The sequence below is a fragment of the Gasterosteus aculeatus genome, chromosome 15 (genome assembly GCF_964276395.1).
Source record: "Gasterosteus aculeatus chromosome 15, fGasAcu3.hap1.1, whole genome shotgun sequence".
NCBI classification, from domain to species: Eukaryota; Metazoa; Chordata; class Actinopteri; order Perciformes; family Gasterosteidae; genus Gasterosteus; species Gasterosteus aculeatus.
This window is the reverse complement of record NC_135703.1, coordinates 19,389,864-19,414,345: the sequence shown is the minus strand read 5'-3', so window position 1 is coordinate 19,414,345 and position 24,482 is coordinate 19,389,864. Positions and strand designations below refer to the sequence as shown.

The 24,482-nt window shown below is 45.9% G+C and overlaps 2 protein-coding genes across 7 annotated transcripts; one reads left to right on the top strand and one right to left on the bottom strand.

The window, feature by feature from the left end:
• Nucleotides 1-258: 258 nt before the first annotated feature.
• LOC144388351 (uncharacterized) lies at nucleotides 259-5,363 on the top strand. 5 transcript variants are annotated; one of them, XM_078089091.1, is made up of 2 exons: nucleotides 259-3,690; nucleotides 3,982-5,363. In XM_078089091.1, the coding sequence occupies exons 1-2, from the start codon at nucleotides 1,198-1,200 to the stop codon at nucleotides 5,140-5,142; spliced, it is 3,654 nt and encodes a 1,217-aa protein (XP_077945217.1). In that variant the 5' UTR covers nucleotides 259-1,197; the 3' UTR covers nucleotides 5,143-5,363. The 5 variants fall into 5 exon arrangements, with proteins under 5 accessions (XP_077945217.1, XP_077945216.1, XP_077945219.1 ...); XM_078089090.1 differs by having other exon boundaries at nucleotides 259-3,747; XM_078089093.1 differs by having other exon boundaries at nucleotides 259-4,672; nucleotides 5,251-5,363.
• Nucleotides 5,364-13,631: 8,268 nt separating this feature from the next.
• osr1 (odd-skipped related transcription factor 1) lies at nucleotides 13,632-19,101 on the bottom strand. Of its 2 annotated transcripts, XM_040200344.2 has the most exons (3): nucleotides 18,950-19,101; nucleotides 15,356-16,034; nucleotides 13,632-14,300 (listed from the first exon to the last, which is right to left on the bottom strand). In XM_040200344.2, the coding sequence occupies exons 2-3, from the start codon at nucleotides 16,012-16,014 to the stop codon at nucleotides 14,168-14,170; spliced, it is 792 nt and encodes a 263-aa protein (XP_040056278.1). In that variant the 5' UTR covers nucleotides 16,015-16,034; nucleotides 18,950-19,101; the 3' UTR covers nucleotides 13,632-14,167. The 2 variants fall into 2 exon arrangements, with proteins under 2 accessions (XP_040056278.1, XP_077945229.1); XM_078089103.1 differs by lacking the exon at nucleotides 18,950-19,101 and having other exon boundaries at nucleotides 15,356-16,579.
• Nucleotides 19,102-24,482: the final 5,381 nt, after the last annotated feature.

The following is a 24,482-nucleotide window of genomic DNA, read 5'->3' as shown; positions in this document are numbered from 1 at the left end:
AGTGACGGTAGAAGTGAGCAAACCCCAAGAACTGCTGGAGCTGTTTCCAAGATGGGGGCGGCTTGACCTTCTCTGGGTCCACCCTTACTTGACCCATCTCAATGATGAAACCCAGGAACCAAAATGAGGTTACGTAAAACTAAATATTTCCGCCTTCACGAACAACTTGTTCCTCAGTAGCCGTTGGAGGACCATCCAGACATGACGTTGGTGCTCCAACAGAACTGCAGAATAGAGGAGAATGTTATCTAAGTAGTGTGGCAAACCAGGGGGAGGAACAAAGCACTTGGGGCGGAGCCCCAAGCTCCGGTTGGGGGAGGTGATAAGGGGGATTTATTATCCTGTGCAGGTGCTCCAGCCACTGGGAACGTGGCACTGGTCACACCTGCGGCCTATCTGGTAATCAGAGCAGACCCTAGATAAGGAGAGGAGAAGAGACCGGACGGGGGCAGACGTCGGAGAGGAGGTAACCCCCAGGACTCACCGCTCTACTCTACTCTGCTCCTAACAGGACAAGGAAGCGGGCGCCACGTAGGAGGAGACGCCACATATTTCAGTTTGGAAGCCGGTTGGAAGAGCCGTAGTTTTTGACCTTTGTTATTAAAAGGACCCTTTTTGTTTGCATTTGCTGTCTGAGTTTCTTATTTTACGCCCGAATCTGGCCTCACTCCCCCTGGGTTACCACATTTTGGTGGAGGATGCAGGCATGACGGTCTGTCGCTAAAGATTCAGGCTAAAATAGGTACTCCGAGAGAGACACGGAGAACCATGGAGAATGCACTGACACAGCTCATCCAGACCCAAACCCAGCAGGCCCAGAGTCTTCAAGCCTTACAGGACGCCATCACTACTCTTGGACGGCATCTGGTAAAGCCAGAGGGGCCTACGGAACCCAGTAAAGTTCTCACCAAGCAGACCGGTGAGGATGACATTGAGGCCTACCTAGAGGTTTTTGAAAGGACTGCAGAGAGGGAACGTTGGCCTAGAGCACAATGGGCAGGAATTCTAGCCCCTTTTTTAATTGGCGAAGCTCAAAAAGCCTGCCGGGACCTTTCCCCCGCTGACGTAAACCAGTATGGGGCATTGAAAGCTGCGATTTTGGCCCATTATGGACACAACCTGCAGACGAGGGCCCAATAGTTCCACGCCTGGGAGTATGACGCTACTGCCCCAGTGCGGCCGCAAATTGCAACGCTGATGCGATTGACACGCAGTTGGTTAACCTCGGGGGAGGGGCCTCCAGCGATTGACAGAGTTGCCATGGATCGCTGTATCAGAGCCTTACCCGGGGGTGCCAAACGACACGCTTCTCAAAGCTGCCCAGAGACAGTAGATGCCCTAGTGACGCTGTTGGAGAATCACCAGGTCACGGTACAGTTGATGCAAAGCAGTAGGCCACCCAGCCAATCGGACCCCAGGAGAGACAGGCAGAGGCTGAGGAAGAGCGACACGGAGGCACTGGGCCCAAGCCCGAGGCCCCAAGGGGGTCCGCCCCAGCCATCCCTCCAGCGCCGCCCCTTTGTGAATCCGGACCGGCGAAAATGCTTTGCCTGTGGACAAGAGGGCCATATAGCGTGGAATTGTCCGGGAGAAGACATTCTGATGCCTACGGCGGGCTCCTCCGACTCCCCACGGAAGGCCGACAGCTATCTTACCACGTGCTGGGCTCATGAGGGCGCAAGGGCCCCAAAGCTGCCGGTCAGAATAGGGACCCAGGATGCTGAAGCCCTACTCGACTCCGGCAGTGCGGTCACCCTCCTACGGCCCGGGTTGACCTCTGGCCCCAGGGGACCCCCCATCCCAGTCTCCTGTGTCCACGGGGATTCACGAGAGTGTCCCACGACCCACATTAAGGTCCAGACCACCAGGGGCACATTTGAGGTTGTTGCGGGCTTAGTGAAAAATCTGCCGGTACCAGTGCTGATTGGGCGGGACTGCCCGATATTCTGGCGTTTGTGGGCATGCAGGACTGCTGGCCACCGAAGAAACTGTCCCACCAAGAAACCTGGTAGGGACCAGAAAGTCAAGGTGGCACATGCCTGTGCAGCCCCATCTAGCCCAACCACGTCATCTGCAGAAGGGACAGAGGAGGAGGCCCTGGCCCCAGCGGAGGCCCCGGCCCCAGCGGAGGCCCCGGCCCCAGCGGAGGCCCCGACAAGGAGGGATCCCCGACTAACTGAAGGGTCTTCGAACGAGGCTTTTTCGGAGTTCCCACCGGCAGAAGAGGCATCTTCCACCAGGCCCGGGCAGTTTGGGACGGCCCAGTGGGAGGACCCTAACCTGGAACAAGCGCGACAGAACCTGGCTGTGGTCGAGGGAGAACCGGTGGCGGGGGTAAGTGCTAGCACCTTTCCACACTTTTCAATCAAGAATGGCCTCTTGTATAGGGTGGCAAAGCTGGAGGAACGGGTGGTGGAACAGTTGCTAGTCCCCAAGCGCTATATTAACAAAGTGTTGTACCTAGCCCACTCCCACCTGTTGGGAGCTCATTTGGGGGTGGAGAAAACCTACGACCGAGTCCGGGAGCGCTTCTACTGGCCGGGGGTGAAGAAGGCGGTCCAGGATTATTGCCAAATCTGCCCACAATGCCAGAAGACGGCGCCGAAGGTAAACTACCAGAATCCACTAATACCACTACCAATAATCGACATCCCATTCCAGAGGGTGGCCATGGATATAGTAGGCCCCTTGCCGAAGTCCAGTAGGGGGCACCGGTTTATCCTGGTTATCATGGGTTATGCCACCCGGTACCCAGAGGCGGTCCCGTTACGCACCGCAAGTGCTAAAGCGGTGGCGAGAGAATTATTCCTTCTCTTTAGTAGAGTTGGGATTGCAAAGGAAGTCCTTACTGACCAGGGAACCTGTTTCATGTCTCGGGTGATGAAGGAGATGTGTAAACTGCTGAAGGTGAGCCAAATACGAACCTCTGTCTACCACCCACAGACGGACGGCCTGGTAGAACGTTTCAATAAAACCTTAAAACAAATGCTAAGGAAGGCTATTGACGTGGAGGGGAAAAACTGGGACCAACTAATCCCCTTTGTCTTGTTCTCAATCCGCGAAGTGCCCCAGGCGTCCACAGGGTTCTCACCATTTGAGCTGCTGTATGGACGGAGACCCAGGGGCATGCTGGACCTGGCCAAAGAAGCATGGGAGCAACAGCCATCAGCCCATCGCTCCGCCATAGAGTATGTCGACCAGATGCAGGACAGGATGGCTAAGGTATGGCCCCTGGTGCGGGAGCATATGCAACAAGCCCAACACGCCCAAGCCAGAATCTATAACCGTAGAGCTCAGCTACGGGAGTTCCAGCCGGGAGAGTTTGTCTTGGTCCTGATTCCAACGGTGGAATGCAAATTCCTGGCAAAGTGGCATGGACCCTATGAGGTGATCGAAAGGGTGGGGGAGGTGAATTATAAGGTAAGACAACCGGGAAGGAGGAAAATCTGCCAAATATATCACATTGATCTGTTGAAGAGATGGCACGCCCCTGACAGTGTTCCGATGGCCGCACTAACCACCGAAACCCAAGATCGTGTCCCCTCACAGGTACCTCTGGGCCCCCATCTGAGTCCGACCCACCGGCAAGACATGGTGGAACTAACTGGGCAGTTCAAAGATGTTTTTTCAGACATGCCGGGAAGGACCACGGTGATTAACCACGACATCATCACCGAACCTGGGAAAAAGGTGAGGCTCCGACCCTACCGCATACCAGAGGCAAAAAGGGAGACCATCAAAGAAGAGGTGAGAAGGATGTTGGAGATGGGCGTTATTGAGGAGTCACACAGTGCATGGTCCAGCCCGATTGTGTTGACTCCAAAACCCGACGGCAGCGAGAGATTCTGCAATGATTTTAGAAAATTGAACGAAATCTCAAAATTTGACGCTTACCCCATGCCGAGGGTTGATGAGTTAATAGAGCGATTAGGCCCAGCCCGGTTTGTGTCCACGCTCGACCTCACTAAAGGTTACTGGCAGGTTCCCCTCACAGAAACCGCCAAAGAGAAGACAGCGTTTGCTACCCCAGAAGGCCTGTACCACTATAGAGTCCTGCCCTTCGGAGTCCACGGAGCGCCAGCTACGTTCCAAAGAATGATGGACCAGGTGCTCCGACCTCATCGGGAGTATGCAGCGGCCTACCTAGATGATGTGGTCATACACAGCCCCGACTGGACCACCCATGTAGGCCACCTGAAAGCTGTCCTGGGAAGCCTACGGAGAGCTGGCCTGACCGCCAACCCAAAAAAGTGCCACCTTGGCCTGGAGGAGGCGGAATACCTCGGCTACACCATTGGGAGAGGCAGTGTGAGACCCCAATCCCGGAAAGTGGAGGCCATTGCCACCTGGCCTAAGCCAGCCACGAAGCGGCAAGTAAAAACGTTCCTCGGCCTGGTCGGCTATTATCAGTGCTTTATACCCCACTTTGCTACTATTGCAGCCCCTTTACACGAGATGACGAAAAACAGCCACCCACACCAGGTCCTCTGGAGCACCGAAGCTGAGGCAGCCTTTACAACCCTTCGGAGGGCCCTGTGCACCGAGCCAATTTTAAGCACCCCTAATTTTGAGGACACGTTCATCGTCCATACAGATGCCTCTGGATCAGGGCTTGGAGCCGTGCTGTCCCAGGTCAGAGGAGGAGAAGAACACCCAGTGACCTATATCAGCCGTAAGTTGCTAAAGCATGAGATCAATTATTCAACGTTGGAGAAAGAATGTTTGGCAATAAAATGGGCCCTGACAAAGCTGCGGTATTACCTCCTGGGCAGAAAATTCACCCTGGTAACGGATCACGCACCACTGAGATGGATGTCTACAGCCAAAGACACTAATGCACGAGTTACACGGTGGTTCCTCGAACTGCAAAACTTTAATTTTTCTGTTGAGCACAGGTCGGGAAAAGCACATGGAAACGCAGACGCCTTGTCCAGGAGGGAAGAATGCTATCTCGTTGACGCTCCTAGCCCCAACCTGGAGCTGGTGGAGGGGGTGTGTGGCAAACCAGGGGGAGGAACAAAGCACTTGGGGCGGAGCCCCAAGCTCCGGTTGGGGGAGGTGATAAGGGGGATTTATTATCCTGTGCAGGTGCTCCAGCCACTGGGAACGTGGCACTGGTCACACCTGCGGCCTATCTGGTAATCAGAGCAGACCCTAGATAAGGAGAGGAGAAGAGACCGGACGGGGGCAGACGTCGGAGAGGAGGTAACCCCCAGGACTCACCGCTCTACTCTACTCTGCTCCTAACAGGACAAGGAAGCGGGCGCCACGTAGGAGGAGACGCCACATATTTCAGTTTGGAAGCCGGTTGGAAGAGCCGTAGTTTTTGACCTTTGTTATTAAAAGGACCCTTTTTGTTTGCATTTGCTGTCTGAGTTTCTTATTTTACGCCCGAATCTGGCCTCACTCCCCCTGGGTTACCACAGTAGGTTAAAAAAAATCTCATTAGCCAACACCTGAAATACTGCAGGGGCATTGGTTGGTCCAAACGGCATCACCAAATACTCAAAGTGGCCGAGGGGGGGTGTTGAATGCTGTCTTACAGTCGCTACCTGCTCGGATCTGCACCAGGTGGTATGTGTTGTGGAGGTCAAGCTTTGAGAAGATCATGGCTTCGCCAGAGGTTTCAACGCTGAGTTATTCAGAGGCAGGGGGTATTTGTTCAAATCTCTAGTCAATGCAGAGCCGGAAGCTTTTTTCCTGTTTAGCCAAAGAAGAACCCGGCTCCGAGTGGGGACGAGGACGGGCAAATTATTCTTCAACGACAAGAGAAGTACTCCTCCGTGGACGCCATTTCTGGTCTAGATAGGTTTTTATAACCGGCTGGAAGGGAACGAATTGCCGGGGTTGAGGTGAATGGCGCAGTCATAGGGACGGTGAGGTGGCAAGGAGAGAGCCCGAGTCTTGCTAAACACCTTCCTGATGTTGTGGTAGGCGGTGGGGATGGAGGGGAGATTAGGCGTGGTCACTAGTTTGAACTGCGGACTTTCTCCAGCTGGTAGCGCGGACCTTAGGCAGCTGGTATGACAGTGGGCCTCCAAGCAACAATCCTCCCGCCCAGTCAATCTGAGGGTTACGGGGGGCCCCGAACTAGAGGTTTTTGAGAGAAGACAAAAAACTTGGCGGCTGAGTTCGGTGCGTGACTCTGTCTAGGAAGCTAACATCCAGAGCATTTACCATTAGTGGACCCTTTAACACCTCCACAGGAACCTGGGCCCTGGCTACAAACTGAGTCCATGAAGTTTTGCTCCGCCCCGGAGTCCACCAACGCAAAGAGACAGAGTGTGCGGGAGTGCAACAGGGAGAGGAGGAGGGTTCGCTCACCAGTTTCCCAACCACTACTGGTGAGCTCCCCTGTTGGAGCGAACTGGACCTACGCATTCCCCCCGACAGGCTGACACAAGGGCAAGAGAGCGGAATCTGGACAAAGATGCTGTCACGAACGACGCCCCCTGGGATCTGTAGTTCCGCTCCAGTCATTTCTCCCGCATCCAATTATCCAGCCCGATCATGAGTCTCATCAACTCCTCAAACGAACTGCGCTTATTGCAGCTGGCCAGTTAAACCTTCACAGCTTCAGACAGTCCATGAATAAACACGCCTCTGAGCGCCATTTCTCCCCACCCGGACTCCGTGGTGAGAATGTGGAAATCTACAGTGTGCTCCGGCTCACTCGCTTGGCCATATCGCTGCGTCCTCTGAGTCCACGGGTGGTCCAAAACCCTCCGTAGATCCTCCACAAAGGTCACATAGTACAGGTGGTTGCGCTGATTGATGCTCAACGTATTCATGGCCCAGTCCAAACCCCTTCCTCATACTAAGATGCCCGACACCTCCCCAGCGTACAGTCATAGGGATCCGGGACGGCGGAATCCTGGATCGGGAAAAAGGGATGCTGGCGCCGTAGCAGGCAGATGGCAGCCGATCTGAGACACCTCATAGCCATGGACTTCCGAACTTCAGCCATGTCCCTTATCATCTGCTGGTGTTCTACCGGCAGAGCTGATCCGATGGTCGCTGGATCCATAATAGGTCAGTCCGTTCTGTCGCCTAACAAGGATTAGGACCCAAATGCAATCTCAGGAGCCAGTATAGGGTTACCAAATGTATTTGTTGCCCCAACAAGACAATTTACTACGTGAGTCCCGTGGCTCAACATCAGAATGTAGGCAGATAACGGTGCGAGTCCTGTAGCCCGACGCCGGAGGGAGGCAGGCGGATCACGACCCGAGTCCCGTGATGTTGCAATGGGCGGCGTCTGGAGGTGGGACCAAGAACACACCCACAACAAGCACATGGAAAAACCCAAACACACAGGGGGATGACAGACACATGAGGGAAGGAGAGTTTGGGGGAAAACAGAGGCAAAAGACAGAACGGGTCAGACAGGGATCCCAACAGAAGCAGTTAATGTCAAACATTGTCCACCGCAAACAATGTCCAGAGCCAATTATACTTGGGAGAATCGTCTTCACCGCATCCGAGTGCTGTTTGACCTACTTAGGAAAAGTTGTGGGCAGGGCAAATACGCCCGGTAAGAACAAAGGATTTGGCAGTTGTTCAGTTTCCTGTTCCAACTACAAAGAAATAACTTTTTGCGTTTTTGGGCATGGTTGGTGTGGTGGCGGGGTGGTTTTGCCCAGCTGCAAAGACCACAGAGTGGGGGAGTGGTTCAGGAAACAGTGCCTTTGAGAAGGTGTAATTATCCTCAGCGGCATCTTGGGGGAATTAATTGTGTCCCGCCCTTTTTAAAATCAGCAGTGGTGATTCGGCGTTGGGTGAAACAGGACAGACGTAGAGTCTTGGCAACAAAATAATTGTATTTATTATTATTGCTGGCATGAATAACAAGTATACGAAGGTCAGCAAGTGTTTGTGTCCACCTCATTGGTACACAGAAAGAAGCCACTGGTAACCAGAGACTCTAAAACACAAAATATATATGTTGGTGTTATGTAATGGACAGAAGTGACAGTAGTTCTGCAGGAGATGTGAGGCCCAAGTGCAGGTGGACACTTGGTAGGGGTGATTTATGGCCTCAAGAGGCAGTGAGAGTTTTTTCCTTCTCCGTTCTTTTTTGGAGGCTTTCCTCAATCTCCACACACTCCACACTTTCTGGTATTATAAAAGGGACAGTTCGACTGGAGAACCGAGATTGTTTTTGGGTTGTTGGTTTGTGGGGGGGTTCATGCTTTCTGCTGGACGGTGATAGGGAAGCTGTAGATTAAGATCTCCAGACATTTTTTCCTAAGTTTTTGTTCGACATTTTATTATCCTTTTTTTCTCTGTAACAAATGTTCTCTGTTATACTCTGAATTTTGGTTTTGAATTAAATAAAACCGAGTTCGCTCCGAGCCTTTGAAGTTTTTTGAAAAATTTCCATTCATTTTCATTGAGACCCACCGACCTCCGGCAAGGCGCCCGAGCAGCGGACTCTGGTGGGCCGAGGTAAATCCATTACGGACACTTGCATCCACACCTCCTAACACAGGAGGGCAGAGACGTCTTCAGGAGCTCTGCTCCAGGCCGGGCAGGTCCTGTGTTGCTTGGAGAAGATGTACTGTGGTCCGCTTTTAGCGGAGTCTAAAATTATCTTTGGTTTTCCAAACCCAAGGTAAGATCAACTTTATTGGAAGATTAAATATGTTCCGGGTGGTATTTGCTCGGTGGCAGTCGGGTTTTTTAAGCAACGCTCTCCCTGCCCCCTTTCCTCTTTACTCGCAGTCCGGTGGAGCGGAGACATCCACCGGTGCTGTGGTGACAGTGCAGCGCTCCCGGGATCCTGAGTTTTATACACTTATACTATTACTACTCAGAATAGCATGAGATCGGGAACTCGCGTTACAAGTTAAATTACTCAATCATTGACAAAGAGAAACTGGCACTGATCTGGGCACATTTTGAGGTTTATGTGGGTAGCGGAGTAAGACCTTTAGTGGTATACACCGATCATAACTCCCTAATCTTTCTCCACTCAATCCAACACCCTAATAAAAGGCATATGTGTTGCTGTCTTTTCCTTCACCCATATGTTTAAGATGTACGTCATGTAAAAGCTTTTTTTATTTTGGGGGGGAGTGTTTCCTGTGCCGATGTGAGGGTGTCGGGACAGAGGATGTCGCATGTGTATGGACTGTAAAGCCCTCCTTTGTAATTTGCAATTTTGGGCTATACAAAATAAAATGAATTGAATTGATTTCAAAAGTCACTGAAAATACACTGGCTTATGCCATGTCCCGAGCTGTAACTGTTCAAACTAGATTGTTTTCTTCTGCTCCCTGCAGTGTTTCTTTCTGTCCTGTTTTTTTACTCTCTTGAATTACTGCTAAGGTACCAAAATTGCAGAGGGGAAGATTCTACATGGTATGGGTTGAGTTTACTCGCCGGCAGGACCCCAATATTAAGGAAGGGTCTTATGACTCTCCCACTCTGCTGGCTGTTGCTGTGGATGGTTTCCTGATGCGAGGAGCTGCAACCATCACCTATCTTACTAGAAGTGTGATTGGAGCCTCCAAGAAGGCAAATAAAGATCTGTCTCTCAGCAGGTCCTGCTGCACAAGCCTCACCCTAACTGAAACGGTGCTGAACTTTAGTAGCTGAATTAAATTGTTTAGGGTAAATGTTTGTGTGGCCTCCCTTTATGTTACCAATGGTCTCTGAACAACAATTACACAATTGACGTGCCAAGACCATAGCAACCAATGTGTCCCACATAATGCTGACAGAGGCTGTATCATTATCAGTATTACCCATTTAATCGTCAATGGACCCCAGCAATGGCAGCTGCTATTATCATCCCTGTTGCATTATGTCTGTGTAATGCTACTCTAGGGTTAAGTGACCATCAACCACGTGCGAGCCATTTTCATCAAGACTTTCTTTCACCTTCCTGGGCAGCTCTGATCCTGCTCTATAACTGTTGTAAAAGAGTGGGTGGGTGCTTTTCCTCCCTCTATGGAGGAAGTCTGGGGGGGTTCACCTCGCTGAACGTCCATCCTGCCACCCTGTGAATCACCCTGCCAGTCGGAAACCATAAACGTGTCAGTGGTCCACAGCGAGGTCTACCAAGTGAAGCATCACCGTGCCCCCTGCTTGCCCTCTTCCTTAATCATTCGGTTAGGACAGTAGCAGTGAATGACATTTCCCCTAGGCCCAGAGGACAAAGAGGTAACATCAAGGCCATAATAAGCAGTAAGTACTTTATATAATATTTTATAGTCTTACCTACTGTAGTTTGAGCCAGACATATTTCAGGATTCTGCCCAGATATCAAACCCTGGATTCCATTTTATTTATTGTAAACTTTGGGGGACAAAATCTTTCTCCGCAGTTTGAGGAGAAGAGGCTTAAGCAGGCTTAAGTATACTTTCTCAATCTCAACAAGCCTTATGTCACGTATACCATCCCCTGCCATCTTCAGCTGCTGTGTGTGTGAGTGTGTGAGAGAAGAGTCCCTGGCTTCTCAGGATAGTTGATGACAGACTAATGAGTTCCTGGCTATGAGAGAAATGGTGAGCAACAGGCCAAACATCCGCTCAGCTATCCTCCTTCCCCTGGACCAGCCAGCAGCCTTCTTCCTGCATGCATATACACGCACGTACACACAAATACACTATTGTATATATTGCCATAACCATACACTTAGACAAAAAGTGTAACAAAAAAGATTCTGTCAGGATGAAGGGGAACCCCTGTGTTTTGATTTGTAAAAATCGCTTTGTATGTTAAGGATGAAGAAATAAATCAATATGACACAAAATTGCCTGAATAGAGACACCAGGCTAAAAACACATCTACGAGATAGCACAGCATGTGTACAGTAATCATGGAACGTTTCACGTTGATAGAGTGAAGATAAATTAGAAGACTCTTAAAGAGGCTTTTGAGCAGGCCTCACGGCAGAGAACTGACAAGAGTCAAAGTCTGGAATATTGCCTGAATCCGGCCGAAGCAGATGGTGGAACTGCTTTTTTTTCATTGTCACATCTAGCAGAAAAGCGCAACCTTAGCCACTCCGCAGCCCAAAAGGGTAGTTCATAAAATGATTTTGTCACTCTCAACCCCCCCAACCCCTAAAATCTGTGCGGAAGGGTGTGAAATTGCATTCTTAGTACATATTGCTACTACTACTCAATATTAAGTAATATTTCACAAAGTTTGCTCAATAATAAAGTGTGTGAGTGGGTGGCCCTTAAAAGAGCCGTTTGGACGTACTGGGTGTTTGGATGTACTGGGTGTCATGCCATACTTTTACATGGCCATCATTGAGTCCATCCTCTGCTCCTCCATCAGCGTCTGGTACGCTGCAGCCACAGCCAAGGACCAGGGCAGGCTGCAGCGTGTCCTCCGCTCTGCAGAGAGGGTGATCGGCTGCAACCTGCCGTCCCTGCAGGACTTGTTCGCTTCCAGAACTCTGAAGCAGCTAAAAAGATGGTAGCCGACCCCTCTCACCCCGGACAAAACCTGTTTGTGCCCCTTCCATCTGGCAGGAGGCTGAGGTCCATCAGGACTAAGACCTCCCGCCACATCAACAGTTTCTTCCCGTCGGCAGTCGGGCTCATCAACAGAGCCGGTCCCCCACTGACTGACTCTGTTATTCCACCGGTCACTCCCCTTCACACTGCACACGTCACTGCAATTCATCACTTTGTCGTCACTTTGTTACTTGTTAGTTAGTGCACTTTATGCTTAATATTTCTTTTTCAACTTTCTTTAATATTTAAAATTTTTAACTTTATTCCCTTGTTTTATACTAACCCATAGCCTTATTTACTAACCCATTGCAACAGCATTTCATTTTACTTTATTTTATTACTTGTGCACTAATGTCTTGTCTATTGTCACATTGTCTACTGTCACGCACCAACCGCCAAGACAAATTCCTTGCATGTTTGGCATATTATGGTAATAAATGTTTTATTAAATGTTGTCGTTGTTAAAATGAATCGTTACACCCCTAATGCTAACCTTGTTGCTTTCTTCACCCAGAACTCTTGTGTGCCTCATTGCTCGGCTCTTCATCCCCGTTGCCAGGATCCACAAGCCAGCCAGCACCCTGCTACTCCTGCCTCCCTCGTCAACTAATAAACTCTGTTCATATATCCTACTACAAACCACTCCGTCTCTGCTTTGGGGTCCGAACCTTCACTTCAACGTAACAAGAACATCAGCAGGATGTGATTGATTTTCTTGATTCCTTGAAAAAATATGTTGTATTAACGTCCCTACGTCAGCAACTGATGAATCAAATAAAGTTTAACAGATCGGTAGCTACAGTATGTCCTAAGCCAGCAGCTGCATTCTTTCGGGGGCTGCATTTGTAGAACTATGGCGTCACAGCAGCTGAAGAGAGAAGAGAGAAGAGGTTGTCCTATTTCTAAGATTTCAAATGCAGCCCTCGTTTAATCAGACTGCTGGATCCTCCATGGCCCAGTATATCTCAAGATGCATTGCGTGCTGAAGATTTGCTTGTTAACAAATGAACCAGCGGTGGAAGAAGCGGAAGAATTTACCCATAAATGTAGGAAAGGATTTTAGCTGGCTCAAATACAAATACAAATGTTGCAACAAGAAAAAGTGACCTGTGCTTAAGTTAAGTTTTGGAATTGGGAAAAATACCTGCTTCCTGATTAATTTCCACTGGCTTAGACTTTTAAATTTACTTTTAGCTAAAAGTACATGGCTTTATAATTTAATTTGAAAGTAAAGTGAAAATGTTCTTCTCTCAGCCTGAAATAAGGAGACATCAACATGCAGAGGATCAAACCACTGATCCTTTGATTGAAGGACCGCCGTGCTGTCCACTGAGCCACAATTGTATGATAAATGTACTATAAATCATTTTAAAAAAAAAGTCAAATTAGGAATGAGTGATAATAATATCCATTATTTATTCATTCATTATATGTATAGCCCAATATTACATATTGGTCTCAGAGGGCTTTACTGTGTGTACAGTCTCACATAAGCACATAAACTCCCCCAGAATGAAAGAAACACAATAACAGGGAGAAAACAAGGAAAGTTTATAAATGAGAAAGCCTTTTTTAAAGTACTTAATTAGAGAATATTGGAGTGAATACTCCTACAGCTTTGAATTCAGTTGATTCAGCTGTGAGTGATGACAACCAAAGCCACAATTTGACACATATTCTCTTCATATAAGAGAACATTCTGTACAGTAACTTCTGTGGTTATTGAAACCACTTGTTTTAGCTCTATTCCGTTCTGTTTACCTTATTGTTGGGAAATGAATCCATATCATGTTGGGCTCTTTTTCATAGCCTTCCTTTCAAATGTGAGTGGGTACACTTGTTCTCAAAGATTTATGCTGTTTCATTGGGGAGCTTCAAAATGTTCTAGTTCTCTATTATCTGTTGGTTTACAGTGGTGTCAGGGACCAGACTCGGACTCCGATCCGCCTATTACTGACCCCTAATTTAAATTACTTACAGTGAAAAAATGTAAAAGAAACTCCACTTTTAAGTACAAAACGCAAAGCAAATAAAGGACTTCCTGTGACCTTTTCATGGACTGCCATGTGCCTGGGCGTGAAATCCCCACCCGACAGAAATGTTGAACTCTGATAGCAACATTTTACTCAAACAAACTTAAGACAAACAGCCAGCTACTTACAGTAAAAATATTTTATTTAGAAACGATTATTCATTTTGAAAATAGGTTTTTAGAAATCCAGTGATATATGTAAATAATCAATTAACAGGTTAAAGTGCAAAAATACATTTTTGATATAATGCATCTGTACAAAAATAACATTGGGGGTGTGATATTGAAAAGGAAGGAAATGAATTAACATGGCTTAAACATTCTCGGTTTAAATGTAACTCCATTATGCTTGTGTCCCTTTAACGTGTTTGCATTGTAAGCATCTGAGCAACGTACTGAGCAGCCAAAAGGATGTTGTTTTTCATTTAAAATTTCACACATTAATTTCCAAGGCAAGCTTTGATAACTAAGCATCCACTTCTCCACTAAGGCTTACAGTATTTCTGCATAATTTCTTTAAGCACTAGCTGGTATTCCCACAGAAGCAGAGCGCTCTGCTTCCAGCTGCTGAGATGAATAAGTGTTTGGTTCTTCTTTCACTGCTGTTGTCTTTGGTTGAGTTGTTCCAGTGTCCCTGTCCCTTCCCTGCTGGCAAAGTGAATCACTTGATCTTGGCTGGCTTTAGTTCCTTGACCTGCATGTGTAATGTTTTATGGACAGCCAGAGTCCTGGACTGACAGAAGCCCTTCCCACACTCCTGACATTTGAAGGGCTTTTCTTTGGAATGAATGTACCTGCAGGGTGGACACACAGAGCAGCCCGTTAGCATCATCATGTCTGCATTCAGAACACCACTGTTGCTACTGACAAAAGCTTCACCTTCAACAGATAGATTATCCTGTTTTGCAAATGCTGCTACGTTTTGTGATATTTCCAGAATAAATGAAGTAGAATAGGTGGTTTGGAATCACCAGTGTCTCCACAGGCTTCCATCTCAAAGGTTTATGGAAGCAGGTGGGACCTACACCCAGGCAGTGAATTTACATTCGTGTGGACCATAGGCAATATTGTTTTTTGTAAACTTCGTGCAGAGAAAGTAACATAGTCAAAATATGTATTCAGGCTGTGCTTTTTCTTACTGTCGCTTCCTGTGTGCGGTGTCACTATCTACCTGTTCACACTTCACAGTTAACTAATAAAGCACTGGTTTGAAATGTGTTCTCCTGGATTCTCCTGCTACCAATCACAATGTCCGAGAGCATTATTTTGGACCCTTTTGGAGTAATGCGCAGAAGGAGCGTTGTGTTATTTCAAATGTTTAGCTGTAAGAACTACATACATAAAATGTGGCCTTATGGCTTTACACAGCAGAACACCAATAGCAGACAAAGTACTACGTTTCTAACAATGGCAACTATTTCATGAGGAAAAATTTGTATTCAAATTCTAAATTTGTCAGTATAAATAAATCTGCAATACAACACACTGTAACATTATGCCAGTTTTACATTAAAGTCAGCACCCAGTTAATCATTTCATTTAGCGTCTGCTGGTTCCTACGTGTGTGTATGAAGTGAACTACGGCGCAGTTGTTTAAACACATTCAACATCTTTTACATGAACAATGTTGGATGGAAACTAATTTACCAAACTCTTTACACACTCACCACCAAAATCCCTTTAGTGTGTTTCTGAGAAATAGGCTTGTCAAATCCTCTAATCCAAACAAATGACATTTCATTTTAACAGGGTTGTTTCTGAATGTATCCTGTGTGGACACTGAAGCTGCTGCTTGTACTAGAAGTGGTTCCATAAAGACAGAAAAGTAGTGATCGGCTCTGCTTCTCACCTGTGGTCCCGGAGATGGTCCTGTCTCCTGAAGGCCTTGTGGCAGATATCACAGGTATATGGCCTCTCGTCCGTGTGCGTCCTCTCGTGGATCAAGAGGTTGTAGGATTTGGTAAAGTGGCGGCCGCAGAACTTGCAGACAAACTCTTTCTTTGTCTTGGACGGCAATCGGCCTCTGCTGGACTTTGGGGAAGAGAGTTTGTTAACATCCAGGAGGGATACGAGGCCTGCTGGAGTCGGGTGGTGAGACGAAGCCTGTGCTGCTGCACCGGTCATGCTCAGGTCTTCGGCCTTCAGATGGTCCTCCTGGGTGGCTGCAGCTGCCAGGTTGGCAAAGTCAAAGCGGGGCTTGTTCTTGGAGATCTGCAGCAGTCCCACTGAGTGATGCTTGGCTTGCAGTAGGTGAGGGAACATGGGGAGGGAGGCCATGGAAGGGAACTGGGCAGGCAGCTTGGAGATGGTGCAGCGGGGCACGGCCAAAGGTGGGTAGCCAAGGGTCCACTGGTGGAGGTGAATGGCATGTAGGGCACTGAAGCAGTAGATACTTTGAAAATGGTCTGCTGGTAGCTGAAGGCCTGTGGAGGTCTGTAGGAGGGCGTAGTTAGCCAGCTGGAGGGACGGGTGGAGAGGGACGGGGGCTGGGAGAGTCTTGCTGGCCATGGCTGAGACACAGTATCCAACTTTTGGGAGAGACAGAAAACATCAATTACTTATTTACAAAACGTATTGCTTAGAAAGTACTAAGCAATAAGTAACCGCTCAGGTTTCAGATGGGACACAATCTACAACGCACTTTGATCTTCTAGGAACAAACAAATTCTACTAACAAGGGCAGTAATATTATTCATCCCCTCTCTGTCCAGACATTTTACAAACTGCAAAATGCTTAAACTGTATAGGAGATAAGTCCAGTTTTGTTCAATTACAAGAAATAATTGGGAAAACGTGCTCATTTGCTTCTTTTCTTGGAGTGAGATAAGATGACGGATCTGTGTGTGTGTGTGTGTGTGTGTGTGTGTGTGTGTAAAGAACGGCGCTGAGTCAAGGTGGTGGCTAAAGGACAACACTATGGACCTTTGGACAGAGACATGCTGCATCCCTCTGCTTTGCTTCCTGTTGGTATGCTAAGCTAACTTTACATACAGGCAGAGGGAATTACTGTATTTTACTACTGTGAAGGTGTGTATGGGTGTGTGTGTGTATGTGTGTGTGTGTGTGTGTGTGTAGATGTGTGTGTGTGTAGATGTGTGTGTGTGTGTGTGTAGATGTGTGTGTGTGTAGATGTGTGTGTGTGTGTGTGTAGATGTGTGTGTGTGTAGATGTGTGTGTGTGTGTGTGTGTGTAGGTGTGTGCGTGTAGATGTGTGTGTAGATGTGTGTGTGTGTGTGTGTGTGTAGATGTGTGTGTGTGTGTGTGTGTGTGTGTAGATGTGTGCGTGTAGATGTGTGTGTGTGTGTGTGTGTGTGTAGATGTGTGCGTGTAGATGTGTGTGTGTGTGTGTGTGTGTGTGTAGATGTGTGTGTGTGTAGATGTGTGTGTGTGTGTGTAGGTGTGTGCGTGTAGATGTGTGTGTAGATGTGTGTGTGTGTGTGTGTGTAGATGTGTGTGTGTGTGTGTGTGTGTAGGTGTGTGCGTGTAGATGTGTGTGTAGATGTGTGTGTGTGTGTGTGTAGATGTGTGTGTGTGTGTGTGTGTGTAGATGTGTGTGTGTGTGTGTGTGTGTGTGTGTGTAGATGTGTGTGTGTGTGTGTGTAGATGTGTGTGTGTGTGTGTGTGTGTAGATGTGTGTGTGTGTGCCCAGGGCTCTTAGTGTAACAGGATGACAGCTTGATCAGCAGGAACAACAATACAGAATAAAGCATCTTTGTTTGAGCCCCCCCCCCCCCCACACACACTCGGGTAATGAATGCACTACTTGTTCTGTACATAAGTACAGTTATGGATTACTTGTTATTTCTGTGCTCTATGCAAATACTACACTTCTTACTGCATTACAGGTACATAACATCTCCTTTGATCCGCTCTTCACTGAGCGATAATCCACCACTGTGATCTGACACACAGTGAACTACACAAGATATGAGCTCATTACTTGCTGCACAATTGATACTTTAACCTGAAGTATTTTTTTACAATCTGTTTTTTGAAATAGTTTAACTTTAACTTTTACTGCTTTTACTTCCTCATCATAACAGGAGACTTGTTCTCTTTCTCTTCTTTAAATGATTTTGCTTGTTTTGTCTTTGTAAAGAACTCAAAGGGCTGCAGAGTCTTTGTGATATAAATCATTATTTATAGAAAGTGTAGTATATGAAAAAAGTCAAAGACGATATTGCACATGGGCGCGTACAACATCAAAATAAATACTTACTGAAGTATATTTTGTATAAGTGTAAATCTTTATTGACTTCATGTGTCAGGTTTAGGATGTTCTCTTATGATTCATTGATAAATGAAAGCTTCCATCTAACTCACCTTATCTCATAATGCATTGACCTGAAGTGTCTGTAATCAGGAATAGTGTTGGAGGTGGAGTGGTGGTAATGAGGGGCAGTGGAGCTCAAACAGCCCCCTGTGGTCGGTTCCTTTCTGGTCACCACGCAGAAGTAATTGACTTATACTTTGGAGGTCATTAGAGGAGAGAAGTGCTGTGCTGCCCAGCGTGCCCTCACCTTTAACCCTTTGATGTTTGCATAGGGGGGGCCGCCATGTGGCCCTCTGCCTCAGACTGTGAGAGAGCCCCTCGGAGGGTAAACGGGAGTAGGCCGTGTGTAGTACACGTACATGATCAATGCATGTGAACCTTGCTGAGCGCTAACCATCAAAAACGCAAAGACAGAATGTCAACCAGATAATTAAGACATGGACGTGTTTGGAGACCCGATCCCAATGATTCGGGTCCATACAGACATTTGAAAGAAATTGCATCACAGCCTGATTCATTCATTTTGCAGCTCACTAAATGATCTCTATTAGTACCTCGGCTATGATGAAGACAGAGGTAACGTCAATGCAGCTTTGTGCCGCAGTAAAAATCAACAGCTTTTCTTCTTCTAACATCTCATTTGTAATCTTGTATTATTCTACTAACAGTAGATCTCTGGAAATGTTTTCCTGGTGGAACAGGTTGAAACTAATAATGCTGTTACCATCACATAGCTGCACTTACAAAATATATGATGGATTTAATGAGCAGTTTTTATCATAATGAATTCAAAAGAATAGCTTGTGAACCTCTTATCTGATGCATATGGCCTCATCTGATCTCCATCTATGTCTGCGAGATATTTGTTTGCTGTGTGTGAATGATGGGCCCTTCAGAGCGGAACCAGAAATCAAGATAAAATAACACTTTTCTTCTGTTAAGCAATTTCAGTCATATGTAACTCACGACCTGCTGAGGACGTTTAAAGCTTGATTATGTGTGTAAAAGCTTCTTTAAAGAAGCGATTACAAACCAGCACCTGTTGCACAAGCTGCGTCCTACACGTCCCGCTATTAATATATGTAATAATAATATAATATAATAATGTAATAAGTGTTTCAGCTTCCATCCCGCTGTATGCATGAGATGTGCGATGAGGTGAAGACTTACCAATAAAGTGTGTTTCGTCCCTTTACAGCAGCGCGTGAGCCGGACGCCTCCAGCACGCGGATCCCTGCGCTGTGGGACGCGTCTCTGGGACGCGTCTCCGTCCCGCTGCTGTGCGCGTCTCCGTCCCGCTGCTGTGCGCTCTCCGCCGGCCTGCCTCTTTATTTCAGAGTCCGACTCCTACCGGCGCGTCACTCGCATGAAACGTCCCACATGTAACAGCCCACAAGAACACGAGCGCGCGCTGTCAGGCACGAGCAGTGTCAAGTGCTTGAGTGACATGTCGGCCCCTCTCACTGATCCGAACACTTGGATACTTACTGACTTATATTATACTAATAACGGTTTAATAATCGCTTCTGGTGCAGTTGATGAGTTTGGAGGGTTTGAGGTGAATAACATGTCGTTGTATTTGGGAACAAGGAATCACTGATCACTATCGCTTTTCCCTCAAGACTCCCAAATCCTAAAGGAAGGAATACGAGTTGACTGAAGACATTAAAGCTCCGTTTTTGAAGGGTCAAAAATGAAATGTGGTTCAATCTTTAACTTTAACATTTCCCAATTGATTGAATATCATGAAGGCATGCACCATGTGGTTTTAATAACAGGATACATTCATACATCTTGAATCATCTCTGTTGTAGGAATTGAATGTATTGTTCATTCTGTCACACAGATCCTCCTCGGATGTTCTCCGCATTATTTGGGTTTTATGGACGGGTTTTTCACTTTTTGGGGAGTTTTTACTGCGCCGATGTGAGTATTTTTAGGACATAGGATAAAACCCTCTGAGGCAAACTTGTAATTTGCGATTTTGTCAGACGAAATCAAGAGAATTGAATTCAGTGACCTGTCATTGTCATTAGATATCCAAATAGATCGACCTTTGTGGATATAAATTATGCAAACCTCGTTAAAAATTAGACAAAGAAGAAGTCAAATCTGCAAAACAGAAAACATATACTGGATTCTTCTCCCTTCATTCATTCATCCCCTGGGGGGGCACGACCCCCAGGCTAGGAACCATTGTATTCATAAGTGAGAGGCGGATCAGCGTGTGAGTCGTCTGGATACAACCCGCTTTGCAGGATAGTATTGAAGCGGATGATGTTCTGCAGCAACTGAGGTTGTAAAGTTCAGAGAAGAACATCTGCCACCTGCTGGAGAACACAAACCTCCTCCTTTCCTGTCATTTGACCTCTGAGGTTGTGACTCTGTCGTCTTGATTGTAATCCAGAGCAAAAATCGGAGTGGAATAAATCACATGACCGATGATGATACGAGGTGGATCGGGTTAGTGGTCCCAGTTAGTTGTATGAAAGAAAGCCCAGAAACGAAGTAAGAATAAAACTACATTGCTTGGACATCATTTAGATTGCTTGAAGGAGTCAATGTAAAAAAAGGCTTGCTTGTGGTGGCACGTACACACACACACATCCACGGAGCAGCACACAGTAAATCACTAACATACCAGCCCATGACATCATTTGGGTTGTTGTAAAAACACTAAGCAGTCAAAAGGAAACAGCTGCAGCCCTTTCACAATACATGAAGCCCTCAGCTGCTTTTTCTTTTTTAATGGTAAAGCTGTTTTTTGCAAACATTTTTATTTCAAAGAATTAAAGTATGAGAAATGAAAGTAATCGGGGTCAATACGTTTTGCTTGTCATGTCCTCAGCAATCAGTAGTTTTTGATTTATTGTTCAGCTGCTCTCTCTAGTGGCCAAGACAAGCACTACTATTTGGTTCCTATACGACTAGATGATCCAAAAAATGACTGCTGCTAATATTTCTCTTCTTAAATCTTATATTGTATTTAGTAACACAAACGTGTTGTTTCCGTTAACATAAAACAACACGTATCATTTTAGACCCTTGAATGCCTGAACTGCATTTTTTAGAATTTGGAGCTGATGCAGGCAGCGCAGCAGTGAGATAAAGGAGCTGAAATTCTGAAGATTATCAATTCAACTGAAAATCCCCAAAAAGTTCTTTGTTCAGTCTGTGCATTGCCGCTGGCTCAGTCATAACCACTTCATTTGTTTCCATTTACAGAACCTTGGCAGTGTATGTACACCAAATAAATGCAATAAGAATCACTCACTCCTTTTTAAACAACACATCTGTTTGTTTTTTTAAAGGAGGGTTTAGTTTAGTAAAAATCTACTTGTGGGCCTTATGAAATCATCCGTCCTTTCCATGTGGGCACAGATGTGATCTTCCATCTGATCCACCCCTACCTGAGGACTCTCTGGGGCTCCATCAGCCAAGTCAGACAGATCGGCTAGTCTACTACCCTGGTCCACGTTGAAAGAGTGAAAACAACAATTGATTTGCTTTACTTTTTCTACAGATATTTATTTATATTTATATACCTCAGAGATTTCAGGATCTTACTAAACATAAGTTGGGGAGAAAGACGTTGCACCCACAAAGGAACATCAACATCAAAAATAGTATCCTTTATTGTCAATGAATGCACGGCTGAAATTTTGTGGGTTGTGGGGCAGCCTATGTGTTTCTGATAAATGGGGCCAGTGTGACAATATGGGCCCTTTTACCTATAAGGAATATAGTGAAAGGAGGGCTGAGTAACATGTCAAAAACCCACTCTAACATAATTCATCTTCAACCACACTAAACACTGATTTCCTTTATCAGCAGTCTTTATCAAAACCTGCAGTTTCATCTATTGATATCACTCAGGCAGCACAAATGTATCATACATGATTAGGCTTTAACATGGTTAATGTATGTTTGTCATGTGATCCTCATCACATATTAACCATGCGGTAGAGGTGGATTTAGGAATAATGTATTCTACTTTGAATGCATGTACTCATCTAAATGCCAAATACCATTCATTGTAAAGTAATCATATCTGGTACTTGTCAGGATTCCGATGGTTAATAAGCTGTCAAGTAAAATTAGTTAGATTCCCAAGAAGAACAGTGACTATTTCAACCCATCTCCTACTGTCCAATTGGTGCTGTACTTATATCAAACATTTTTATTTGTGTGTTGTGAAACTTTTGGCCTGGTCAGTGAACATTCATTAAGCTTCATCTCATCTAACTGTATTTGTCGTTTGGGGAAGTAGTTAGTTTGAACCGAGCTGATTCGAGCTGAACAGAAACAATCTTTCTGTTCTCTTTCCGTCTCCATCAGTCTAACTACTGATCTTTTAGTTTGTTTTCCTCCCTGGGTGCCTGTTACGCACTTCACCTTGTGACCTGCCTTTGGGTTAAAGCCAGTGGACTGTAAAGGAATGTCTGATTTTGAGATCATATAAAATGACTGAGGGTGGTTGTTTGTAGAAACTAACACACTGTTGACTCACTGTCGAACTATTTGTGGTTAGAGCTGCTTTTGATTTTGACAAAACACACACACACACACACACACACAGAACATTGGCTTGGGTCTCTTAACAGCTGCTGGTGGAAAAGATATTTACATTGTTTTAAGACTTTTAAAATGTTTCTCTCTAGTGACTTGTAGAATCAATATACTTGACAGCTGTAGGCAAGATCCCCCGATTTGCTGTGGTATTTATTTGGTTACGAATCGAATCGCCTGTTAGCAAGCATTAGAGACAACCTCAAGCTAATGCTGCGTTCACACCAAAAGCGAAGCAAATTTTCGCGAAAGCTTTACTCGCCCAACTACACTGAAAAATAGTTCCAATAAAAATGATTTTGTGGTATAGTAATATTTAGTACTTGGACCGATTTTATTTACCCTCTATATGCTTCCTTTGGGCGATCTTATCAGGAAACTGAAACTTCCATTGTTATGCAGACGATACTCAACTGTATCTGTCGATCAAACCAGAAGAGACCGACCAGCTAGTTAGACTTCAAGAATGTCTTGGAGACATCAAAACTTGGATGACCGGCAACTTCCTGATGCTAAACTCAGAAAAAAACAGAAGTTATCTGTCACTTGATACAGTTTTTATGAATGGAATTGCTCTGGTACCCAGCAGCACCGTCAGGAATCTGGGAGTTCTCTTCGACCAGGATATGACCTTCAACTCGCATATAAAGAAGACTTCAAGGACTACCTATTTTCATCTATGTAACATATCAAAAATCAGGAACTTCCTGTCTCAAAGTGATGCAGAAAAATGAGTTCATGCGTTTGTCACTTACAGACTGGATTACTGTAATTCTTTGTTATCAGGCTGCTCTTATAAATCTCTTAAGCCTCTCCAGTTGATTCAGAATGCTACAGCACGTGTATTAACAAGAACTAAGAAAAGGGATCATATCACTCCTGTATTAACTTCTCTGCACTGGCTCCCTGTTAAATCAAGAATAGATTTTAAGGTACTTCTCCTCACCTACAAGGCACTTGCTGGTGAGGCACCGTCGTATCTTAAAGAGCTTGTAACACCTTATTGCCCTACAAGGCAGCTGTGCTCCATAGATGCTGGGTAACTTGTTGTTCCTATGGTTTTAAAAAGTAGGCTGGGGGCCAGAGGGTAAGATAAATTTACCTCCCGACCGTGTTTTCGGGTCAATGATTCGTTCATCATACTTTGAAGTCTGAATGCGTATCAGGTTGGCAGGTCTGCTTATTGATAGAACGGTGGACTACTTTACCTTCTGCCTTGTCAGTCCCCTCAACTTAAAATCTACCTAGTCAAAAACGGTAGCGTTAGCTAATCATCTTCCACCGGAGCTTTAGCTAGCTGGCCAACGCCGCGTTCTCTCCTGCTGTGTTAAATGACTCAATTCATCAAGCTGTAGCTAACATTAGCTAAGTCTATGTCAACAAAGCTCCTGGGTAACTTAACTCGCGCTGCCTTCTGACACGCGCACCTGTTCGCAGTTCACTGAATATGAATACCCCCTCCCCCCCAAAAAAACTCATCGAATCTACACGATTCACGTAGGTCACCTATTTTGGTTTCAAAACGGCGAATTTCGCCGAAAGGTGAGGGATTTTCATGCCTGTCAATGAAATTTTTCATTAGCTTCAATTCTTATCATGCACAGCATCAGTTCCTGTTATATGAGAGTTGATCGAGTCTACTTTAAGGACCCATAGCTGTGAGCTGGACAGAGCTGTGATCGCTGATTTGGTTAAAATTCTCAGTGAAACACACCCAATAAGCTCAGCTTTGGCAAGCAATGGTCCCTTTTCAACATCTTACAAGAGAAGAGAGTTCATGAAGGAAGATTTTTCAGTCGTTGAACCAATACAGTACATACTCAATGAAAAGGAGTGCAAGACATTCCAGTATGTGCCAATATTGCAATCTCTATCACAGGTTCTGAACAACAAGAGCGATGAAGAAAAACTACTGGATACTGATAGAAATTCGGTAACAGCCTTTAAGTACCAATCTTTTCATGATGGATCCAATTTCCAGATAAATGTTTTTTTCTCTGAAGAGGACAGACTTAGTCTTATCCTGTACATTGCTGACTTTGAGGTGTGCAATCCCTTGGGAACTTCAAGGAAAAGACACAAAGTCACAGCTTTATATTGGATCCTGGGAAACATTCCAGCACAGTCTCAATCA

Excerpts from the sequence above, each read along its gene's own strand:
- osr1 (XM_040200344.2), bottom strand. The coding sequence starts at position 16,014 with ATGGCCAGCAAGACTCTCCCAGCCCCCGTCCCTCTCCACCCGTCCCTC. Across the intron at positions 14,301-15,355 it reads GACCATCTCCGGGACCACAG|GTACATTCATTCCAAAGAAA; the intron begins GTGAGAAGCAGA and ends TCCACCCTGCAG.
- LOC144388351 (XM_078089090.1), top strand. The coding sequence starts at position 1,198 with ATGCGATTGACACGCAGTTGGTTAACCTCGGGGGAGGGGCCTCCAGCG. Across the intron at positions 3,748-3,981 it reads GGGAGACCATCAAAGAAGAG|GTTCCCCTCACAGAAACCGC; the intron begins GTGAGAAGGATG and ends GGTTACTGGCAG.